At 42.9% G+C, this 21,951-nt stretch overlaps 1 protein-coding gene across 3 annotated transcripts in view; it reads left to right on the plus strand.

Moving 5' to 3' along the window:
- fkbp15b (FKBP prolyl isomerase family member 15b) overlaps positions 1 to 19,489 on the plus strand; it is a 55,057-nt gene extending 35,568 nt beyond the window's left edge. Inside the window, exons 18-25 of one of the 3 annotated variants that reach the window (XM_061673171.1) lie at positions 795 to 889; positions 974 to 1,076; positions 4,134 to 4,305; positions 4,775 to 4,911; positions 14,086 to 14,193; positions 14,607 to 15,133; positions 18,150 to 18,255; positions 18,525 to 19,489. In XM_061673171.1, coding sequence (XP_061529155.1) covers positions 795 to 889; positions 974 to 1,076; positions 4,134 to 4,305; positions 4,775 to 4,911; positions 14,086 to 14,193; positions 14,607 to 15,133; positions 18,150 to 18,255; positions 18,525 to 18,599 — 1,323 coding nt within the window. In that variant the 3' untranslated portion in view covers positions 18,600 to 19,489. The remainder of the gene's footprint in view (positions 1 to 794; positions 890 to 973; positions 1,077 to 4,133; positions 4,306 to 4,774; positions 4,912 to 14,085; positions 14,194 to 14,606; positions 15,134 to 18,149; positions 18,256 to 18,524) is intronic. The other 2 variants (XM_061673172.1, XM_061673173.1) reach the window with 2 other exon arrangements.
- Positions 19,490 to 21,951: the final 2,462 nt, after the last annotated feature.

Raw genomic sequence — 21,951 nt, forward strand, 5'->3', positions numbered from 1 at the left:
AACTTTTAACATGGAAAAACAGACAACATACATTTAAATATCAAGAAATCCCAATTCATATGATTACAAATGATGATAGCAAATGCGCCCTCATCTGGTTGATTGGTATGCTGCTCGCTCTCTGTTGGGGTAGGGGCAAATTTATTGACATCACCCCGGAGAACTCTGCAAACGTCAAAACGACCAAAACTGTCCAGAACACGGGGAAGAAAGGGGAAAAAAAAAAAAAAGAGGGGGGGGGGGGGGGGGGGGGGTATGGGAGAATGACAGGTCAACTTTTGGTTTGTCCCATTAGCTGTTGTAACAACCATTACGCGTATGATTTGTTTGGCAGTCACGATAGCGTAATCAAATGAAAAGGTTCTGTTTTATCGTTTCAATTGTGTGGCCTGTTATCTTATAAATTGAAGGCAATGTTAAAAACTAACTCACGACGAGAACTTCGGAGGAACTTCAAATTGTGCCAGTTTGTTTGCTAACTCCCATTGAACATGCGTTTGAATGGGATTGGTTAACTCTGAACACAGCCACATTCCCAGTTATGAGGGTGTGCACACTTAGGAAGACAAATAAACGACTGAGATAATCTTTCTCGAAAGGATTACATTATTTATTTTTTTAGTTGAGTTGTATAGGTTATAAGTCACATTAATGATGTAAAATAAATAACTAAATATTTTGGCCTCACTTTATTTTACATCACAAAAACGTGGCATTTGTCAGGGATGTGTACGACCCTAATGAGGATAAGCGGTTCAGAAAATGGACGTATAATGTCCTTTTCTTGTTTATAGGAAAATGAATGTTTAAAGAAGGAAATCTTTGAGAAAAGCTCTCGTATTGAGGAACAAAACCGCAACATAAGTGAACTATTCAACCAAAGTCAAAGGTGAGTGTGAATATTTTTCAGTAGTCTCATCCGTCCCTGTCCAAATGCCCAGCTATATCATGCCTATTCATATATCTTGTGTAGGTATATGGAACAGAGCAACACCCTTTTGGAAAAGCGAAATGACTCCCTGAAGGCCTCGAGCGGACAGAGTGAGGCCAGACAACTGCAGGCTGAGCAAGACAAGGTCAGTGTTGCTAATCACTGCCAAATTATAATGGGCACAAAATGTAGCTTTGTTTACATTTGTTTATATCTTACATCCATGTTTTGCATTCCTTAAGAAGTGACAAACATGACAACACCTCTTTTTGTTTGATTTTTGTCGAGCGAGAATTTTCAAGTGGTCTGGTAGGCCCTTTTCGCTTCCATTTTGGACCAGATTGTCTTCTTTGAATAATGTGAGGGAAATTAATTGTTTTGCTTCTCCTTGTCGCACACTTCAGAAAATTCAGAAAACCTTGTACGCACAAAAATATCCAGAAGTATGAATCTGTGCGTACGCATGAATCCAAGCACATTTCCTTCGTACATTCCAATCGACGTGGAAATGAGCGCACATGCTGGAGTTGCCGACTCCTCCCTGTCCACGCCCACATTTAAATACGCAAATCATATTTTCAAATCATAAATTCTGTCACTTTATAGTATGTTACAGTGTTACTCAGTGTGGTACGTACGCGGCGCTCCCTCTGGTGGTATGCGAAATAATCATTGAATATTGCCGCACTCGCGACACTGCAACTGTGTGTTCTTTAGTTCTGTAATATCCGATTTTCCAGGAGTCCTTGAAGGAAACCAACCGAGTGTGATTTGTGATTGGCTGGGGGAATCGAGGGGTGAGGAGAGAGGGAGTAGCGAAAGCGTGTCCATTTAGACACGTAGGCTGACTGTTACAGGAAATACGGTATAGTTCTTGATTAATCTTGTTTTGGCGTGATTACGGCCGACACTAATTTGTTTTGAAATGGTTTGTTGGTAGCTCACTGCTTGTCCTGGTTTCTTCTTCCAAAGCGAAGGTAGCACTACATGAACAACGGTACAACTTTGGCTTCTGTGGGTGCGCCGATGAAACCCCCTCTAAGCAGCAGCAAACAAATGGTGCAACCAGTGAGAAATTAAATATGACTCTTAGCTACATAAAATTTGGGTTTATTGGCTGGGCCATTCAAGAACAGTCACAGAGTTGTTCTGAAGCCACTCCTTCTTTATTTTAGCTGTGTGCTTAGGGTCATTGTCTTGTTGGAAGGTGAACCTTCGGCCCAGTCTGAGGTCCTGAGCACTCTGGAGGAGGTTTTTGTCCAGGATATCCCCGTACTTGGCCGCTTTAATCTTTCCCTTGATTGCAAGCAGTCGTCCTGTCCCTGCAGCAGAAAAACACCCCCATAGCGTGATGCTGCTACTACAATGCTTCACTGTTGGGACTGTATTAGACGGGTGATGAGCAATGCCTGGTGTTCTCCACACATACCGCTGAGAATTAAGGCCAAAATGTTCTATCTTGGTGAATCTTATTTCTCACCATCTTGGAGTCCTTCAGGTGTTTTTTAGCAGACTCCATGCGGGCTTTCATGTGTCTTGCACTGAGGAGAGGCTTCCGTCGGGCCACTCTGCCCTAAAGCCCCGACTGGTGAGAGCTGAGAACATTGGACAAACCCAATACAGCAATTTGGAATGCCCTGAAAAAGAAAGAAACTACCGGTGTACTGAGCAACAGACATCAAAGAGGTTGGCCAAGGGTATCAACAGCAATTGATGACAGAAACATTGTGAGAGATGTGAAGAAACACCCAAAGACAACAGTCAGTGACATCACTGCCAACCTCCACAAGGCCGGGGTGAAGGTATCACAATCCACTGTTCGAAGAAGACTTTGAGAGAAGAAATATACAGGCCATACTAAAAGATGCAAACCACTCATCAGCAAATAAAATCAGAAGGGCAGATTGGATTTTGCAAAGTAGTACAGAGATGAGGCACAAACGTTTTGGAACAAGGTTTTACGGACCGATTAGACCAATATTAACCTCTACCAAAGTGATGGAAAGGCCCAGGTATGGAGAAAGAAAGGATCTGCTTATGATCCAAAACACAATCTTATCTGTGAAACATGGTGGATGTAATGGCTTACGCTTGCATGGTTGCTTCTGGAACAAGCTCCCTAGTCTTTATTGATGATGTAACTCATGATGGTAGCAGCAGAATGAATGCTGAAATCTACAAAACCATTGTGTCTGGCAATTTACAGACAAATACATTCAAACTAATCGGTAGAAGCTTCATCATGCAACAAGACAAATGACCTGAAACACACTGCCAAAACAACAAAGGACTTCATCAGGGGGGAAAAGCGGAAGGTCTTAGATTGGCCAAGTCAATCACCTGACCTTAAGCCAAGAGAGCATACATTTTACCTCACGAAGAGGAGACTGAAAGAAGAAGCTAACAGAAAGAGAGAAAATATTGGTGTCAAAAATGTTTTTGTTTCAGTTTCCACTCAGTGACTGTGTAAGTGGTTGAACGTCTGTCTCAGAAGCCTGTATTGACTGGGAACCAGTCCAGAATATAGTATGCCTTTTGCCAAAAGGCAGGTGGGACAGGCTGCAGCTCTCCACTGCCTATTTCCTAATACGTGTCTGCGAACAAGCCGTTCTTCATTTTTGGGAATTGGTACTCATAATTCTGCTGATTTTCATAACTCTCCCCAGACTGACTTTCAGCCTCAGTTCTCAGTCCTCCTTCCCTGCGAAAAAGACTTTCAGGCCACGGCCGGACTACACTCTCTGAAACACTTATGTCAAAGCAATAATAATAAGCAGAGCTGCTAGCTCTGCCCCTGGTTGTCATAACGAAAGACATACTTGCCTTTGTTTTTGACAAAAGCATGTCAGACATAGTCCATAGACAATATACCATGGGAACTGTTTTAAAACAGTTGAACTCAATTGAAGTTAGCATTTTGGTGTGGCCCTTGACAACTGTTCCAGTTTCTCACATGGCCCCTTGGGAACATAAATTGCCAGCCCAGGGTTAGAAGTTTGAAAATGAATTTTTGCTTTACAAAATAATACCCAGAAAGCATCTGAAAACTATTGTTGGCCATTTGTTCCTAGCCATGGTTTTAGTTCCTCAGTCTCATTTGTGCTGTTGCAAATGGCATGTTTTTTTGGGGTTTTTTTTTGGGTAGAGCCACCGGCATATCTCTCGCTCATACTGTCATTGCATCTTCTTGATTGCTCACCAGATTCAGTTGAGAGAAGAACTGGCATCAACCACAGCCCAGCTTTCTCAAGTAAAACTAGAGACTTTGGCTCATCAGCAGAAGGTTTTGGAGCTGCAAACTAAACTGAGCACAAGCCTGCTCGACTGTGAACACTACTCCAAACACATCTATGAGCTGCAATCACAACTGGAAGGTTAGTGTTAATATATTTTCTCTGGAATAGGTTGATAAGTTCTCGTTGTAGTAAGAACTGTGTATAAAGGAACTCCTCAGTGGAAATGCTTTTCAGCTTTATGTGAAGCAGACATTACTTCTCTATCGGGTTCATTGGTGAAATGGAAAGCTGCCAAAATGTAGGTATCAACGGTACAGCGCTGTGGCGTTACACTGTATCTCGCTGTTATGATGTGACGTTATTATAATTTGTGATCCAGCCATTGTTGTCTCGCTTACACAACTCTTGAGCACACCTCCAGATCAGAATTTACAGATCTTAACTTTATTGTGCAATATAGAGTGAACTGTATTGCTGACGGAAACATGGCCTTCTAATTTTCACCTTCGGCCTACAAAAATCTGAAGTGGCCAGTCTCACTCTAATGAACGAATGACATAATCACTGATCGAACATTGCTGCTAGTATATGTGTTTGTTTGTGTCAGAGCTGAAGGAAGTATCAGAAAGAGCCCAGGTACAGTACCGTGCAGAGATGCAAAGGCGCAAGGAGATTGAGCAAAAGCTCAAAAACATGGAGGAGGAAGTTAATGACCTGAGGAGGAATCAGAATGGTCTCAAACAAGTGAGTGCCCTCCATAATGTTTCTTCTGTCACTGAGCAGCTCAGTACTGTACTGTTAGTGTTTATGATCTTGCCTTTACCATATTACCTTAACTCAGACAATATCTGTGACTGAAGAAGAGAAGGTTGTCGAAACAGATTAAGTGTGCAAATATCAGAGAAATTATTTGACTACAAAATTCATCATTCTCTCATTTGTCTCAATTTAACCAACTGATGAAACAGTGAACAGTAAATTCAGTCAAAAATTAACACAAACGACAAACTTGTAAAATCAACACAATGGACCGACTTGTAATGTAAAATGGAGATATTTATTTTCGGCTATCACTGTTTTATTTTTCACGTTTAATTATAATCATACAATACAACAAACAATTTATTTGTTTGTTTTTATAATTTGGGCTGCCAGTTCATAAAACCCACAAAATCAGTAATTTAAAGAACTCTGAATACTGTGAAGAAATCACCATTTACTTCTCGGTTTTTGTAGGGGAAAAAAACAAAACAGAAAAAATAAATTAGGGTCACATTAAATCAATCAAAATATGATACTTTCAAAACGATATGTTAATCTTCAGTACTTGATTGGGAATCCCTTTGTTTTAATCACTGCCTGGATGCACCATGGCATTGAGGCAATCAGCCTGTGACATTGCCTGGGAGTTATGAGGTCCAGATTTCGTTGATGCTTTCGGTCAGTTGTTATTTGTTTTTGGGTCTGGTGCCCCTCATTTTCCTCTTGGTAATACACCTTAGATTCTCAATGGGGTTTAGATCGGGCGAGTTGGCTGGCCAGTCAAGCACTGTGATGGCATGGGCATCAAACCAGGTTTTGGTGCTGGAAGATGAAATCTACATCTCCATACAGATCCTCAGCAGAAGGAATCATGAAGTCCTCTAAAACATACTGGTAGACTTGCAGTGACCTTGGATTTAAGAAAGCAGAGTTTATCAACACCTACACTAGACATTCCACCCCAAATCATGACTGACTGTGGATATTTCACACTGGACCTCAAGCAGCTTGGGTTCTGTTCTTCAGCCATCTTCCTCCAAACCCTTGGGCCTTGATTCCCGAATGAAAGGCACACTTTACTTTCATCGCAAAAGAGGACCTTGGACCACTGGCCAACAGTCCAGTCCTCCTTCTCCTTGACCCAGTTGAGACGCTTCCGACGTCGGCTCGGGCTCAGAAGTGGCAAGTATTCAGACCCCCTTAAAATTTTCAATCTTTGTTGTATTGCAGCCATTTGCTAAAATCATTTAAGTTAATTTGTCCCTCATTAATGTACACACAGCACCCCATATTGACAGAAAGAAACGGAATTGTTGAAATTTTTGCAGATTAAAAAAGAAAAACTGAAATATCACACAGCCATAAGTATTCAGACCCTTTGCTCAGTATTTAGTAGAAGCACCCTTTTGAGCTAATCCAGCCATAGGTTTTTTAGTTTTTTTTTTCACACCTGAATTTGGGGATCATCTGCCATTCCTCCTTGCAGATCCTCTCCAGTTCTGTCAGGTTGGATGGTGAACGTTGGTGGGCAGCCATTTTCAGGTCTCTCCAGAGATGCTCAATTGGGTTTAAGTCAGGGCTCTGGCTGGGCCATTCAAGAACAGTCACGGAATTGTTCTGAAGCCACTCCTTCGTTATTTTAGCTGTGCGCTTTAGGGTCATTGTCTTGTTGGAAGGTGAACCTTTGGCCCAGTCTGAGGTCCTGAGCACTCTGGAGACAGTTTTATTCAAGGATATCTCTGTACTTGGCCGCATTAATCTTTCCTTCGATTGCAACCAGTCCTGTCCCTGCAGCTGAAAAACACCCCCACAGCATGATACTGCCACCACCATGCTTCACTGTTGGGATTGTATTGAACAGATGATGAGCACTGCCTGGTTTTCTCCACACATACTGCTTAGAATTAAGGCCCAACAGTTCTATCTTGGTCTCATCAGAACAGAGAATCTTATTTCTCACCATCTTGGAGTCTTTAGCAAACTCCATGCGGGCTTTCTTGTCTTGCACTGAGGAGAGGCTTCCGTCGGGCCACTCCGCCATAATTCCCCCGACTTCATCAATGACGTCCTCCGTGATGTGCTCAACCGGTTTGTCTTTGTCTACTTCGACGACATCCTCCTCTTCTCCCACTCAATTGAAGAACATCGTCAACATGTCCGCCGAGGCCTTCAGCGCGTAATTGAGAACCGCCTCTTTGTGAAACCCCAAAAATGTGAATTCCACCTCTCCTCTGTACACTTCCTAGGATACATCATTGCCAAGGGAAAAATACAAGCGGACCCGGCTAAGATCCAGGCAGTCGTCACCCGGCCCATTCCCTCCCACCGGCAAGAATCTGCAGCGATTCCTTGGTTTTGCGAACTTCTACCGCAGATGCATTCTGGACTACAGTAAAGTGGCTTGAAAGAACCTTTCACCAGCGCCCCATCTTGAGACACCCCGACCCCACCCTCCAGTTCGTTGTGGAGGTTGACGCATCAGAGACTTGAGCTTGGGCTGTCCTCTCCCAGCGGGACACCGAAACCACATCAGTGTGCTTTTCACAGTGTGACACAAAATTTAGCAGCCATGTCTACATGAGGGGATGCACACAAGTGTCAACAATGCATGTCCATAACTGTCGATTAGGAGTGTCATTTTTTTTTAAATTGTGAATTCTGGTACCAGAAAATATGAATGCGAGGAAAACATGAATCATTTCATGCATATTTCAAATTTAATTGAATACCCACTTCCTCTCTGTCCGTTACGGATGCACATTTTTATCCTGTTTAAACTAGAAATACCAAGGGTCACACAGTGTCACTGTTAAGGAGTCAATACAGAGGCAAGTGACTGAACTGTGACTGTGGTTTTATAATTCAGAATTTGACATACAGTCCCCTCCAAAAGTATTGGAACGGCAAGGTCAATATCCTTTGTTTTTGTTGTATACTGAAAACATTTGGGTTTCAGATCAAAAGAAAAGATGAATATGAGACAAAAGTTCAAAATTCCAGCTTTTATTTCATGGTATTTACATCTACATGTGTTAAACAACTCAGGACCGAGCACCTTTCATTTGAACCCACCCACTTTACAGTAGTAACAGCCATTACTATAAGAATATTAACTAAAAGTGAATAACATTTAATATTTGGTGGCATAACCCTTACTCTGTAATAACTCCATCAAGCCTGCGACCCATTGACTTCACGAGACTGTTGCATTCTTCATTTGAAATGCTTTTCCATGCCTTTACTGCACCGCCTTTCAGTTCTTGTTTCTGGTGGTTTCTGCCTTCATTCTCCTCTTCAGAAGGTAAGGGGCATGCTGTTGTATTGGGTTAAGGTCCGATGATTGCCTTGGCCAGTCTAAGACTTTCCACTTTTTCACCCTGATGAAGTCCTTTGTTGTCTTGGCAGTGTGTTTTGGGTCCGGGTCTTGTTGCATGATGAAGCTTCTCCCGATTTGTTTGGATGCATTTTTCTGTAAATTGCCAGACAAAATGGTTTTGTAGAATTCAGAATTCATTCTGCTGTTACCATCAAGTTACATCATCATTAAAGACTAGGCTTTACACGATCAGGATGTTTTGGGCCGATCACAAGATGGAGCAATGTGTCCATTTACATGACTTGTTCATTTATTGTATATACTTGAGTACTGTATCAATCCATTTTCTGTACGGCTTATCCTCACTAGGATCGCGGGCGTGCTGGAGCCCATCAAAATTATTCTCGAGCATTTTAAACAAAAGTGACAACATCAATGACCTCTAGGGGGAATTCAAGGATTGGCCACTGACAAGTTTAGGTCAGAGCAACATTACAACATGGCAGAAATAATGGGTGCTAACTTACTGTAATTAAATTACTTTGTTGCAATTAAATTACTTTTATAAATACTGTTAAATGACATGCTTACTCTAACTTTCTCACTGTGCTATATAGACGGGTGTTGTCTAGAGTTTGCGTACGTTTGGCTTTTGCTTTTTTTTTTCCTCATGTCCATTCTTCAGGTGCCCGATCAAATTTGTGTTGAAGCATTTAGATGACGTTCCCCACGACGTACTTCAGTTGTTCACAGACTGCAAATAACTTACGTTTTGTTTGTCTAAGACCGCAAAATAGTGCCACACCGATGACGTGTGTTTTCACCGGCAAAATTTAAAAATACTTTATTGGACATCAGATAGGTACAGTACTGCGACACAAGACACGTGCCATGTGAATAAACTAGCTTTTGGATTCATACGTGACGGAGACGCGGCGTTAAATGTCTTTTGCGAAGCCGATCGATGACGTCATTGATCTGATCGGCGAATTATGACATGAAAACCGATCAGCATAAAATGCTAATTATCGGCCGATACCGATAACACCGATCAGATCGGCGTAAAGTCTAATCAAGACTAGTGACCCCATTCCAGAAGGAGCCATGCAAGCCCCAGCCTTGATATTACCTCCGCCATGCTTCACAGATGAGCTTGTGTGTTTTGGATCCAAAACGTTTGTGGTTCACCTCTGTACTTCTTTGCAAAATCCAATCTGGCCTTCCGATTCTTTTTGCAGATGAGTGGTTAGCATCTTGTTTTATGGCCTGTATAATTCTTCTCTCAAAGTCTTTGAACAGTGGCTTGGGATACCTTCACCCCTGCCCTGTGGAGGTTGGCATTGATGTCACGGACTGTTGTTTTTTGGGCGTTTCTTCACAGCTCTCACCATGTTCCTGTCATCAACTGCTGTTGATACCCTTGGCTGACATGTTCGATGTGTTGCTCAGTACACCAGTAGTTTCTTTTTGAGGACATTCCAAATTGTTGTATTGGATATGCCCAATGTTTTTGCAATCACGCTGATTGATTTTTCCCTATTCTCTCAGCTTCAAAATGGTTTGCTTTTCTCCCAAAGACAGCCCTCATCTGTGTTTGCTTAACAGCAAATGCAGTTTTCTCAGGTGAAACCCAAAGCCAAAAACAAGCACTATCTAATGTTTAAGCAATCAATCTAAAAGGCAACACCTGACAACTCGAAATACCCATCACTCACATGTTCCAATACCTTTGGTCACTTGAAAAGTGGGTGGGTTCAAATGAAAGGTGCTCTGTCCTGAGTTGTTCTAACACATGTAGATGTAAATACCATGAAATAAAAGCTGGAATTCTGAACTTTTGTCTCATATTCATCTTTTGATCTGAAACCCAAATGTCTTCAATAACAACAGTAATAATAATAACAAAGGAATTGACCTTGCCGTTCCAATACTTCCGGAAGGGACTGTGCCTCTGAGACAAATTTTTGTGACAGTTGGCAACACATTTTGCTCCCGAATGCCTCGATGTTCTTTTGATTCCTTTCAACCCAGCTCAGGTTGACACTGGCTCACCTCTGGCGCCTCACGGCATAAAACACGTCACTTCCAGCTGACGTTGGCTCACAGCCTGCTCATCGTGGCATATCGAGGCAGATTCGACTTGCTGCTCATTCCACGACATCGTATGTGCTTAGAAACGGCTTGCCGTTTTTGATAATGTTGAATATGCAGTACTGTACAATAATAAGTGTAAGTGCCTTCCACATCTTTATACATGCGTCAGTCAAATAAAAAATCGCAAAGTCTTGGCTCCTTGCGGCATAATGACATCACTTGTGGCCCACCGCCGGCTCATCTCGGCATATCGAGGCCTATTCGACTTGCTGCGCATTTCACGACGTCGTATGTGCTTAGAAACGGGTTGTTGTTTTTGATAATGGTCAATAAACAGTATATGTATAACTACAATCATCCAAAATACCTGCTGTTGGCCAATATGATGAGACAAACTCTTCATGTCCAGCATGAAAAGGAGAAATATTTCATTTGATTTCAGCAAGTATTTTGGATGATTGCTTTTATGCATATACTGCGTACAGACAACTATCAAAAGCAACAAGCCGTTTCTAATCACATACGATGTCGTGGAAGGGGAGCAGCAGGTCGAATGGAGACGCGACATCTTTCGAGTTCAAGAAGAAATTCCCCAGCATATGCCTCGATATGAGCATATGAGCCAGTGTGAGCCGGAAGTGACGTGTCTCATGCCGCGAGGAGCCAAGACCTTACGCCACAAAATGCGCCAGCTCATTCTCGGCGGTACGGTGTTCTTTTCTTTGTAAACACAACAAATGCAAAATTGTTGGTGCCCTCCCATTCAAGAGAGAAAAACCCACAATGGTCACTTTAAACAGCCAATACTAGAATTTTCATTTATGCTTATTGACAAGTGACAAAACTTCTAAAAGAATGTCATTTGGATAGAGGAGATGTAACTGGAGCTTTTTGGCAATTCACATCAGCTCACTGAATGCAGACGGAAACATTTAGCATACAGATAAGAACACTCTACCTACTTTGAAAGATGGTGGAGCATTGGTCAGGTTTTGTCTGCTTTGCTACATGCAGCACTGGGTGCCTTGAATCTGTGCAGGGTACAATTAATCTGAAGACAGTCAGAACATGCTAGAAATGTGCTTCCCCAAAGGATAATGACTCAAAACAGTTAAAATGAGTGGCGCAACAGATCATCTTTGATCCGTACGGATCGCTCGCCACGGTTCTGCACATGTATTCATACACCCCGTCACTTTTTCCACATTTTGCTATGTTACAGACTTATTCTAAAGCTGATTTGAGTATAGTTTTATTTTCATAAATATTGACATAAAATATCCGATAAAGAAAAAGTACAAACATATTTTTTTCCTTTTGTACTTTAAGCGTAATTTTGTTTGTACCGGTTAAGCGTAATTTTAAATTAAAGCGTGATAAATCAAGCTATTTTATCGAGAGAGGGTCACCATGCCACTTTTTAGATCTATAAAACAGGACAATGTGACGACAAACCTTTTATCCTCAGTCTCGTAATTTGAAGGTTGCCACATGAATTATATAAGAGATTTGTTTTAACATCGCCAGAACGTTGTGTGTTAATCACATGCGTGTTGCACGTAGCGCCCTCTAATTCCATCTGCGGTGGTTCGTTTGTGAAGAAGACGTCAGAGTCTTGTGCTTTTTGTTTAGCGAAACCTTTGGCGGCCTGTTCACGCAGTTGGGCACTGGACAGTGTGCGCGGGCACGCTGCTACGCCCAGCTGGTGGCTGGTGTTAGGATGTAGGTTTTCGACAGCGTTTTGAAATTTTTGTCCTCTTCCATATTCAGCTCATTTAAATTTCCAAAGTACGCTTCACACAACTGGCAGTAATAAGCTTGGGGTGTCTCAAGTCTCCCCTGTTTAACTGTGAGGGCTGCAGATAAGCCGGTTGCAGGCTCTGGGTCATCAAATTCTTGAGACAATGCTTGGCAGATGGCCGGGTAATTGGCCAGCACATGAGCCGGTTGTCGTTCAATTAAGCTACTTACTTCTCGGCTAGACGTAACTTTGATAAGGTAGAGTCTGTTATCCGTAGTAGCGGAAGGAAATCGTTTAAGGTGAAATTCGAGGTCTCAGGTACGCGGCTGTGTTGTGTGACCCGTTTGGCTTAGGTTTGAACCTCGGAATGTTGCGCGCAACTTTGTCTAAGTCTCTTAGAGTCATACCTTGGAGCGGCGCTGGGTGGAGGGAGAGTTGGGGTGAGTCAAAAAGGTGAGCTGCGACTGGTGGGGCCGCCACCCGTGAGGAGGCCACACGGCGCCCCCTGGAGGTGGGTTCCGGCCCAAAGGTTGGAGATGTTTTGCAGGGCTCTGTGACACTTCTGGGATGAGTCCGAGAGCCGGCGGACAGCTGTCGAGCTAATTGTAGTTCACGTCTGACATAGGCTAACTCATCCTCTTGGTCCTGGAGCTGTTGTTGGAGGCGGGACAGCTCCGTCTCAAGGACTGCCGTGTCTTGAGCTCGTAGGACTGTTACATCTCTTTGGAGCGTTCTGCTTTGAGCGTTTCGGTGCTTTCGGTGAGCCGGGAGTTGCGTGATGGAATGAATTTCCACGAGGGGGCACTCGAGGACAACCCGAAGCTTATGCCACGGATCGAGGCGGCAAATGAGTGACCAACGTGGCGATGTCACGATGACGTGACGTCTCCCCAAAAGAAGATGAATTGCGAAGCCTTAAGTCTAAATAACCATATGACGTTCAACGCAGAGGCTTGTGGTTTCAACACAAAGTGAAAATGGCGAACGTCATGGGTGCCACGTCCCCCCCCCCCCCCCCCCCCACACACACAAAGAGCTAACACTTTAGCTCAGAGTTCGACTGATGTACAACAGGGATTCTCTGTACAGAACACGTTCTCGTGACCGGTGAGTTCCCAAATCTCCTGTTTACACAGCGAAGCTCAATAAAATTCCCAAAACCAACGGGCATATAGCTAGTCTGGTTAGCTACTCCAGGAAACTATAGGACGGGAAAGAGACGAGGACCGTGCAAACACTCAGAATTTATGACCCATTTGTGATCCCCAAAGGCCTTTTCAAACAGACCTTTACGTAGGGAATCTTCCCACAGTTCAAAGCATGCAGCGCACAAAATGATACCCAAATAACATTTGCAATGCAACAACTCTAGTCTCACTAGGGCTAATCTTAGTTTCTCTCGTTAACAAGTGCTCGGAACCTGGTCGCTATGGTTTGGTAACGGAATGTGCTCACAAATAGACAACATAGCTCAACCAAGATAGCAGAGGACGTGCCAAGGGTTAACCCTTTCTCTCCTCACGTTGGTTTCACCACTCTGTAGCGTATATTAGTTGAATAAAAAATGTAGTTAATTTAGGACCCCTTCACATGGACTCACCACCTGTGGGAGGGGCCATAGGGGTCGGGTGCAGTGTGAGCTGGGCGGTGGCCGAAGGCAGGGACCTTGGCGATCCGATCCCAGCGACAGAAGCTGGCTCTCGGGACGTGTCATGTCACCACTCTGACAGGGAAGGAGCCCGAGCTGGTGTGTGAGGTCGAGACGTTCCGACGAGATATAGTCAGGCTCGCCTCCACGCACGGCTTGTCAAAATCAAATTTCAAATGATATCTGACACAGTTGGCTAAAGTAGCTGAGATCCAATATCAAATCAAGTGTCCTATTTTATGAATTCTTCGAGGTTCTCCTATTTCTTTTATTTGTCCTTTGCCGTAGTTAAGAACCATGTTTAGTTTGGACATTATCTGACTAACGATGACAAGACCTCTTTGTGTGATACTTTAGGTTAAGCGTGTGATGAATGATGTGTTTCATTCGTTACGAGGAGAGTTTGACCTCAGTGAATCTTACAGTGGCCGTACTGTGCTTGGTGTGCTTGTAAATACTATTAAGGTAAGTGAAAGACAGTTGTTGTTTATCACAATGTGCAGAACAATTATATGCTTCATACTGTATATCCATCTTTATGCTCTATGGCAAGATCTTTATAATGTGCTGGCGAAGGAATCATGTATTTCAAATTTGCAGCAAGAAACCAAGTTGTACGTAATAAAGTAGATTAAAATGTTAATGATAACTAGTAATTGAACTTGAAGCAGCGTTTCTGACTGCATGCAATTCCCAGCAGAAGTGAAAGGGCAAAGAAGTTGCAGACTTAACCTTGACGGAATCTAGAATGACAGGCGTGCTTTGTCAATCATGGAAATCCTCCATCACCCTTGGCTATTTGCAGCTGTGAATCGTTGTGCTTCCTATTTCATAGTTTCTGTGAAGATTCATGGAGCTCATTAATAATCTGTTTCCAGAGTGTAACTTTGGATCACCTCCAAGGCAAAGACTGTCTGACAACAAGCAAGAAGGAAGAGTTGGCAGATCAAGAATCGCAAGCAGACGGAGGGGATTTGAAACAAAAAGATGGGAAAATATGTGATGCGTTCCTTGTGAATGAAGAGAGTGGAGTCAGCAAACAGATAAAGGAGGACCATCACTGTAGTAGTGAGGACCGAATGCATCAGGATGGAGCTGCGATGCAGGAACAGTTGTCTGTTTTAAAGGAACAATTCCATTCTAAAGTGTTAGAAACCACACTCATGACAGCATCAGGATCTCAAAAGAAGCGGGGTCAGGCAGCAGATGACACCAGCGAAGCTGCGAATCCAGAGGCTGGACCTCATGAAAGTGTCATAACTGAGGTCGAAGTTTTTAAGGCGAAAATGGAAAATACAGAAAAGTCAGGAGAAATGGATCCTGACTCTCAGAAATCTTTTGGACCCCCAGTCAAGATGCCTCTACCACCAAGTGAAGTTCCACTCAGTCAGGCTAAAGATAAAAGGTGGGTGTTCGCTGAGGAGTTTCTAATATTTCTCTTGGACCTTGTGTGTGGATTTTGTGGTCTTGCTTGCATTCCTTCAGATGGATTTATAATTTTGAGTGGCATCAATCCATTTGTGAGCCAGGGACCATCTTGAACAAACTGTGAATAAAACTGAACCGTTCCAGCACATCCCTTGACCTGAACATGCTGTCCTTTTGCCAAATAATTCAACACCACAATGTCTTCTTCCACTGAGACCAGAGGACCCAAGAGTCCTAGCTACTTCGAAACATTGCCTTCCTTTCTGGCATCAGCTGCAAGATGACACAGCTCTTTCTACAACTCAATAACTTCAAATCTGAATTAATTTTATTGAACATGCAAAATTCTACCCATATCATTAAATCCAGCCTTGGTACCTTTGCATATAATTTCACACAGCCCAAAACTTGATTCAGCTCTTAACTCAACAACCCATATCAGTAAAGTTGCCCAACCATGCATGTTCCACATATGCATCATAGCCCAAATCAAATCAGTAATTACCATGCCAGACCTTGTTAATTAATCCCTGTTCCTATTTTCTCCAGACTAGATTACTGTAACTAACTTCTCTCCGTTACCAATCCTAACCCATTCTCTTGCCTCCAGCCTGTTCAGAATGCAGGGGCTGAGTCAAACAGACATCAAATCACCCCAATTTTGGTATCATTGCTTTGGCTTCCAGTTAGTTTTAGAATTGATTTTAGGATTTTACCCATGACGATTTTATGTATGGTTCTGGGTACAAGCTACATAACCATACTATTAACTCCTCGTGAGCTAGCCCGTAGCCTCAAATACCCTTGGGCGGGCCCCTCTGGTCGTTCTAAAGTCCAGGTTTAAAATTAAAGGTGATAGAGCATTCTTCGTCAGGGTGCCTTGACATCGGAACGACCTGCCCGAGGAGTTAAAATAAGGTATGCAAAATCAGTGACATCTTTTAAATTACTTCTTAATGGCCTTGCTTTTATGTGAGTCTGTGATGTTTACTTCTCGCCTCCTCTTTTACCATCATACGTGAGTAGGGTTGGGCATTCAAAATCGAGAACCGATTGGAACCGGGGCTAACATTTCGGTTCTCCCAGAATCGTTCAAATTAAATTTCAGTTTCGATGCCTACAGTCCGCCAACCCTGAAGAAGAAAGTGGCAAAAACCAACGAAGAATAATGCGCGCGAAGACGTGCTTGTGCCCAGTGTCTGTGGCGAACAAAACTTGTGTGTCTTAACTTTAGTAAAATAAATGACCAGTCGGCTCAGTGCAACACTAAGAAAAAAATAAAAAATAAAATAAAATAACATTATATTGTGCCAAGGAGGCTTTCATGATGTGGAGATGTCTGACAAGCTCCCTCCCGCTCTGAGCCTCAGCCTACACCACGCGGAACTTCAAGTCAAATTGGGTGAGTGAAACAATAAAAGCTTAAAAAAAAGAAAAAAAAAAAAAAAAAAATGAAAAGTTAAACGGTGGGTTGCACTCTTGCACTGGTGGTTTTTAGCGTTTATTTTCGTCTTCAAACCAACGTAAGAGCTGATGACTGGAAAAAAAGCTTAACATTGAACTAAAACTTCATCAAAGGTCAAACAAGCAACATCACGATGAATTGGGACACCCCTCCTGGAGCAGTGACCTTATCGTGGTGGAGGCGTTTGTGTATCCCAATGATCTTGGGAGCTAAGTTGATTGGGGCTTCAAGCCCATGGTAGAGTCCCCCATGACAAACAGGTTCTAGGTGAGTGACCAGACAAAGCACGCTCAAAGACCTTATGAAATACCGAACCTCGATTTCCCTCGCCCTGACGTGGGTCACTGGGGCCCCACTCTGGAGCCAGGCCTAGAGGTGAGGCTCGTCTGCTGGGAACGTCCGGCAGAATCCCATGTCAGAATGAGTTTCAAATCCCACCTCCGGCAGCGCTTCACCCACGTGCCGGGGGAGGCAGGGGACATTGAGTCTGAGTGGACCATATTTCACGCCTCCATTGCTGAGGCGGCTGATCGGAGCTGTGGCCATAGGGTGGTCTGTGCCTAGCGTGGCGGCAATTCCCGAACACGTTGGAGGACACCACCAGTGAGGGATGCCGTCAAGCTGAAGGAGGAGTCCTATCGGGCCTTTTTGGCCTGTGGGACACCTGAGGCAGCTGATGGGTACCAGCTGGCCAAGCGGAATGCAGCTTTGGTGGTCGCTGAGGCAAAAATACGGGCATCCCACTGGGAGGAGAACCCGGTGACGACCCAGGACACGCTGGAAAGACTACGTCTCCCAGCTGCCTTGTGAACGCCTCGGGATCCCCCCGGAAGAGCAAGCTTAAAACAAGAAGTCAAGTTAAAACTTGCACATATAAGACATTTGACATGATAAAGCAGTTGCAAATAAGTATTTTAACAATGCTATATATAATTTTTAGCTGAAACATTAATTAATGAATATTAAGTCCATTGGGCTAGTTCCACACACATTGCCTTTTAGTTCATAGGTTTGATATTGGTTCTGGTTATAGTGAACCCCGAGTCCAATGTTCATTATAGTCTATGCTGCGGGCTGCTAATAAAATGGATGTTCATAATTTAGACACCCTTTATTTAAACCATGCAAGCTTTTTTGACCCAGCCCCCTAAAAGAATCGGAATCGAGAATCATTTGGAACCGGAATCGAAATGAGGAATTGAAATCGGGACCAGAATTGCTCAAAGTCCCAAAAATGCCCAACCCGATCCGAGAGCCTTTCTTATCTGAGTCCATGTTGTTGAGTTCTTGACCAAGTTCCTCAATTGGTTTTACACGATAGACCCCATGACAGTTAGTATATGTTTGCTGGGGTTTGCATGCTTGATTTTTTTGTTTTGTTTTGTTTTTTATGCTTGTGATTATCATTTTGGTTTATGTATGCTTTCTGGTTATGTGAAAGCACTTCATAAAAGATTTTTTTTTTTTAACGGTACTATGTAAACGTTGTTGTTGTTATGTCAACCTGTCTGCATGTTTTTATTCTCAGTCTGACTGGGGACTCACGAATGGAAAACGGAGAGACCATTTTCCAAAACAGCAGCATTGACAAATCTGCTTCGTATCCAGTTTTGGAGGAAGAGGAGGATGAGCTGGTGAGGACGAGCTATAGAAGTCTCATCTATTTCTTCCTCTTTTTTTTTTTTTTTTTTTTTCTTTTTCTATAATGCAGTTGTAACTATCTTTCATCGTGAGTTACAGATGTGAATCTGAATCCAAGATAATTACGAGGCATGCATAGTGTTCACAGTTTTGTTAACCAGTTTTGCACCCTTTGGGCTCTTTTGGGGGAATGAGAGGAGCCGCTTCAATTGGACTGGATTCAAGTGGGTTGTGGTGTTTTTTGTTTTTTTTCCCCCCCCAGAGCCTGAAGGGATGTCCACCACCAGCTCCACTGTTGAGTGATGACAATAATGATGATCATGACTGGCTGAATTAGATGCAACGGAAACGAAAGTTAAGCACATCACAGACCCTGCCTGCCTCGACTTATGACTTCTGAGTCATCATAATGTTGACAATGGCTGCCCCAGCACACTGGAAAAATAAGCGAACTATTAAGATTTAAGATACTGTGGATATAAAAAGCCTACACACCAAAGTTAAAATGACCAGTTTTTTCCTGATATAATGAATGATTAATAATTGCCAAACTATCCACCATTAATGACTTATAACCTGTGCAGCTCTATTTTTTTCATGTTAAAAAAAAAAAAAAATTTTTAAATGAAATGTGGTTGCACAAGTGTGGACAGGCTTATAACTGGGATGTCTCTCCAAAAGGTGGAAAGCCTACTAGAACAACAGAAATGTATTTGGCGATTATCAGAGGCACTTTTAATGTAGGCAGGTGTGTGTTGACTCCCATTTAACATGGTTTTGAATGTGATTGGTTGATTCAGAACACTGCCACATCCCAGTAATAAAAGGGTGTCCACACTTGTGCAACCACGTTATTTTTACCTCCCCTCTCAAGATGTTTTTTTTTTTTTTTTTTTAATCGAGTTGTACAAGTTATAGGTCACATTAATGGATATTTTTTTGTAATGATTTATCTTCGTCTCATTTTTTTTGTTTTTTGTTTTTTTTTTACATCACAAAAACCTGGCATTTGAACAGGGTAAGGAGCCGTACTCTTTGTTTTACTCAAGCACGTGAGGTTTTTGAATCGGTCGCTTTCCTGTTGTCATACACTTCAAATAATCACGTGAGTTTTAAACCGTTACCATGAAAAAATGCTGAAGAAAATACTTTTACACAGTTTTGCTAACAGGAATCCTACAAAAATAAAGAAGAAAACCCTTTTCCACGTTTCTATTTATTTTTGTTTGATAAGTTGACATGTCAATAGCTTGGTGCTTTTGTGTAAACCTTTCTTAGATGTGATATTGAATGATCTCATGATGTGTCTTGTTTATTTGGTTGTATTTTTAATGTATAGGGTGATTGAAAAGTAACTCCCTATTTTTAAGTAGCGTATTTTCCGCACCATAAGGCGCACCGGATTGTAAGGGACATGCTAAAACAAGGTAACGGAAGCAAAACCGTGAGTTTGGGTGAACGTAACTCGCCCGGCGCTGCCTCCCAGTCTTCGTAAAGGTGTGTTCGCCGTCTCTCATCCACTTCACTTTGAACGCCCCGTTTACACCAACGTCCGGCGGTTGGACTTCGCTGGCTGTTGCTGCGCCACGGTAGTCCTTTGCGCGGATGCCGAGATGGCGCCTTTTCATAAAACGAAAGCACCAAGATGCACCTCCTTGAAAGTGTTCGATCTTCATGTCTTGTGCTATCGTTTATTGCCTTCAGTCGAATGGTGACTGTAGAGACGCTTCTCCCGGCTGTTCTTGTGCTTGATTTTGAGTTCTCTCGCGGCTGCTCTATTCCCATTTACAACCGCGTAACTGATAGCCTGTAGTTCGAATTGTGCCTCGTAAGCATGTCTCTTAGCTGATGCCATTTTGGGGGGGGGGGGTCCTTAGCCAACCAAATGTTGTTTTGCAGCACACCGGTAGCACAATATACCTACCGGAGGCGTGGCGGAGGTAAGCGTACGTAGCTTTACGTAACGTTCTCTAACTGGTTTATCGCTGCCGGCGTACGCAGTGTACGAATTACGTCCCTATGTCGGCGGGAAATGGCCTTACAGTTAATGAAGGGTTAGCGCTTACCAAAAATCGGAGAACAACATTTTTACAGAATTTGGAACTCAGTGCGCACAATAAGGCGCACTGTCGATTTTTGAGAAAATTGAAGGCTTTTAAGTGCGCCCTATAGTGCGGAAAATACGGTACTTGTCATTTATTTCTGAACTATAATTCTTACAAGAAATGAGCATGAGAAGAAAGTGTATTGCAGGAGTTTTATTGAAAATTCGATATGCGCCAGCATTAGCCACCGGTTTCTCAAACCGCCTGGGAACCACATTAACTGATTTCATAACTTCTCGTGTTCGCCCTTCAAGTTCTTCCAAAGTCGCCGGTTTGGTAGAATAGACTTGCTCCTTTCACCAGCCCCACAGAAAAAAAGAAGCACGAAAAAAATAAGAAAAATATCAGAACACATGAATAAATGCGTATTTTAAAATAGGGAGTTTTCAATCACCCTGTATACATTTAATATTCTTTGAATGTCTACAGGCGCCGCGGTGGTTACGACCGGTTAGCTCATCCCCCTCACAGTTCTCAGGACACGGGTTCAAATCCATCCTCGCCTGTACGGAATTTGCATGTTCTCCCCGTGCCTGCGTGGCTTTTCTCCGGGTACTCCGATTTCCTCCCACATCCCAAAAACATGCACGCTAGGTTAATTGAAGACTCTTACTTGTTTCCACTTTTTGTCAAGTTACAGCCTTAAAATAGAAGAGAGTAATTTTTCCCCAAAATTCGCCACACAAAATACCCCGTGACAACGAGGGTTTTTGGTTTTGCAAACTTGTTTAAAATAAAAACGTGTTTAAAATAAAAAATCATTCACACACACACACACGCACGCACGCACTGAAATCATTTTTTCCCCCCTTATTAATGTACACACAGCACCCCATATTGACAGAAAAAAACTGAATTGTAGTCATTTTTGCAGATTTATTAAAAAAAAGAAAAACTGAAATATCACACCTCCATAAGTATTCAGACCCTCTGCTCAGTATTTAGTAGAAGCACCATTTTGAGTTTAGGCAGCCAGGAGTCTTTTTGGGAATGATGCAACAAGTTTTTCACACCTGGATTTGGGGATCCTCTGCCATTCCGACTTGCAGTTCCTTTCCAGTTCTGTCAGGTTGGATGGGGAACGTTGGTGGACAGCCATTTTCAGGTCTCTCCAGTGATGCTCAATTGGGTTTAAGTCAGGGCTCTGGATGGCCCATTCAAGAACAGTCACAGAGTTGTTCTGAAGGCGCTCCTTTGTTATTTTAGCTGTGTGCTTAAGGTCATTGTCTTGTTGGAAGGTGGAACCTTCAGCCCAATCTGAGGTCCTGAGCACTCTGGAGAAGGTTTTCATCCAGGATATCCCCGTACTTTGCCGCATTCATCTTTCCTTCAATTGCAACCGGTCGTCCTGTCCCTGCAGCTGAACAACACCCCCACAGCATGATGCTGCCACCACCGCGCTTCACTGTTGGGACTGTACTGGACAGGTGATGAGCAGTGCCTGGTTTTCCCCCACACGTACCACTTAGAATTAAGGCCAAAAAGTTCTATCTTGGTCTCATCAGACCAGAGAATCTTATTTCTCACCATCTTCGAGTCCTTCAGGTGTTTTTTTTAGCAAACTCCATGCGGGCTTTCACGTGT

The sequence above is a fragment of the Phycodurus eques genome, chromosome 3, assembly GCF_024500275.1.
Source record: "Phycodurus eques isolate BA_2022a chromosome 3, UOR_Pequ_1.1, whole genome shotgun sequence".
NCBI classification, from domain to species: domain Eukaryota; kingdom Metazoa; phylum Chordata; class Actinopteri; order Syngnathiformes; family Syngnathidae; genus Phycodurus; species Phycodurus eques.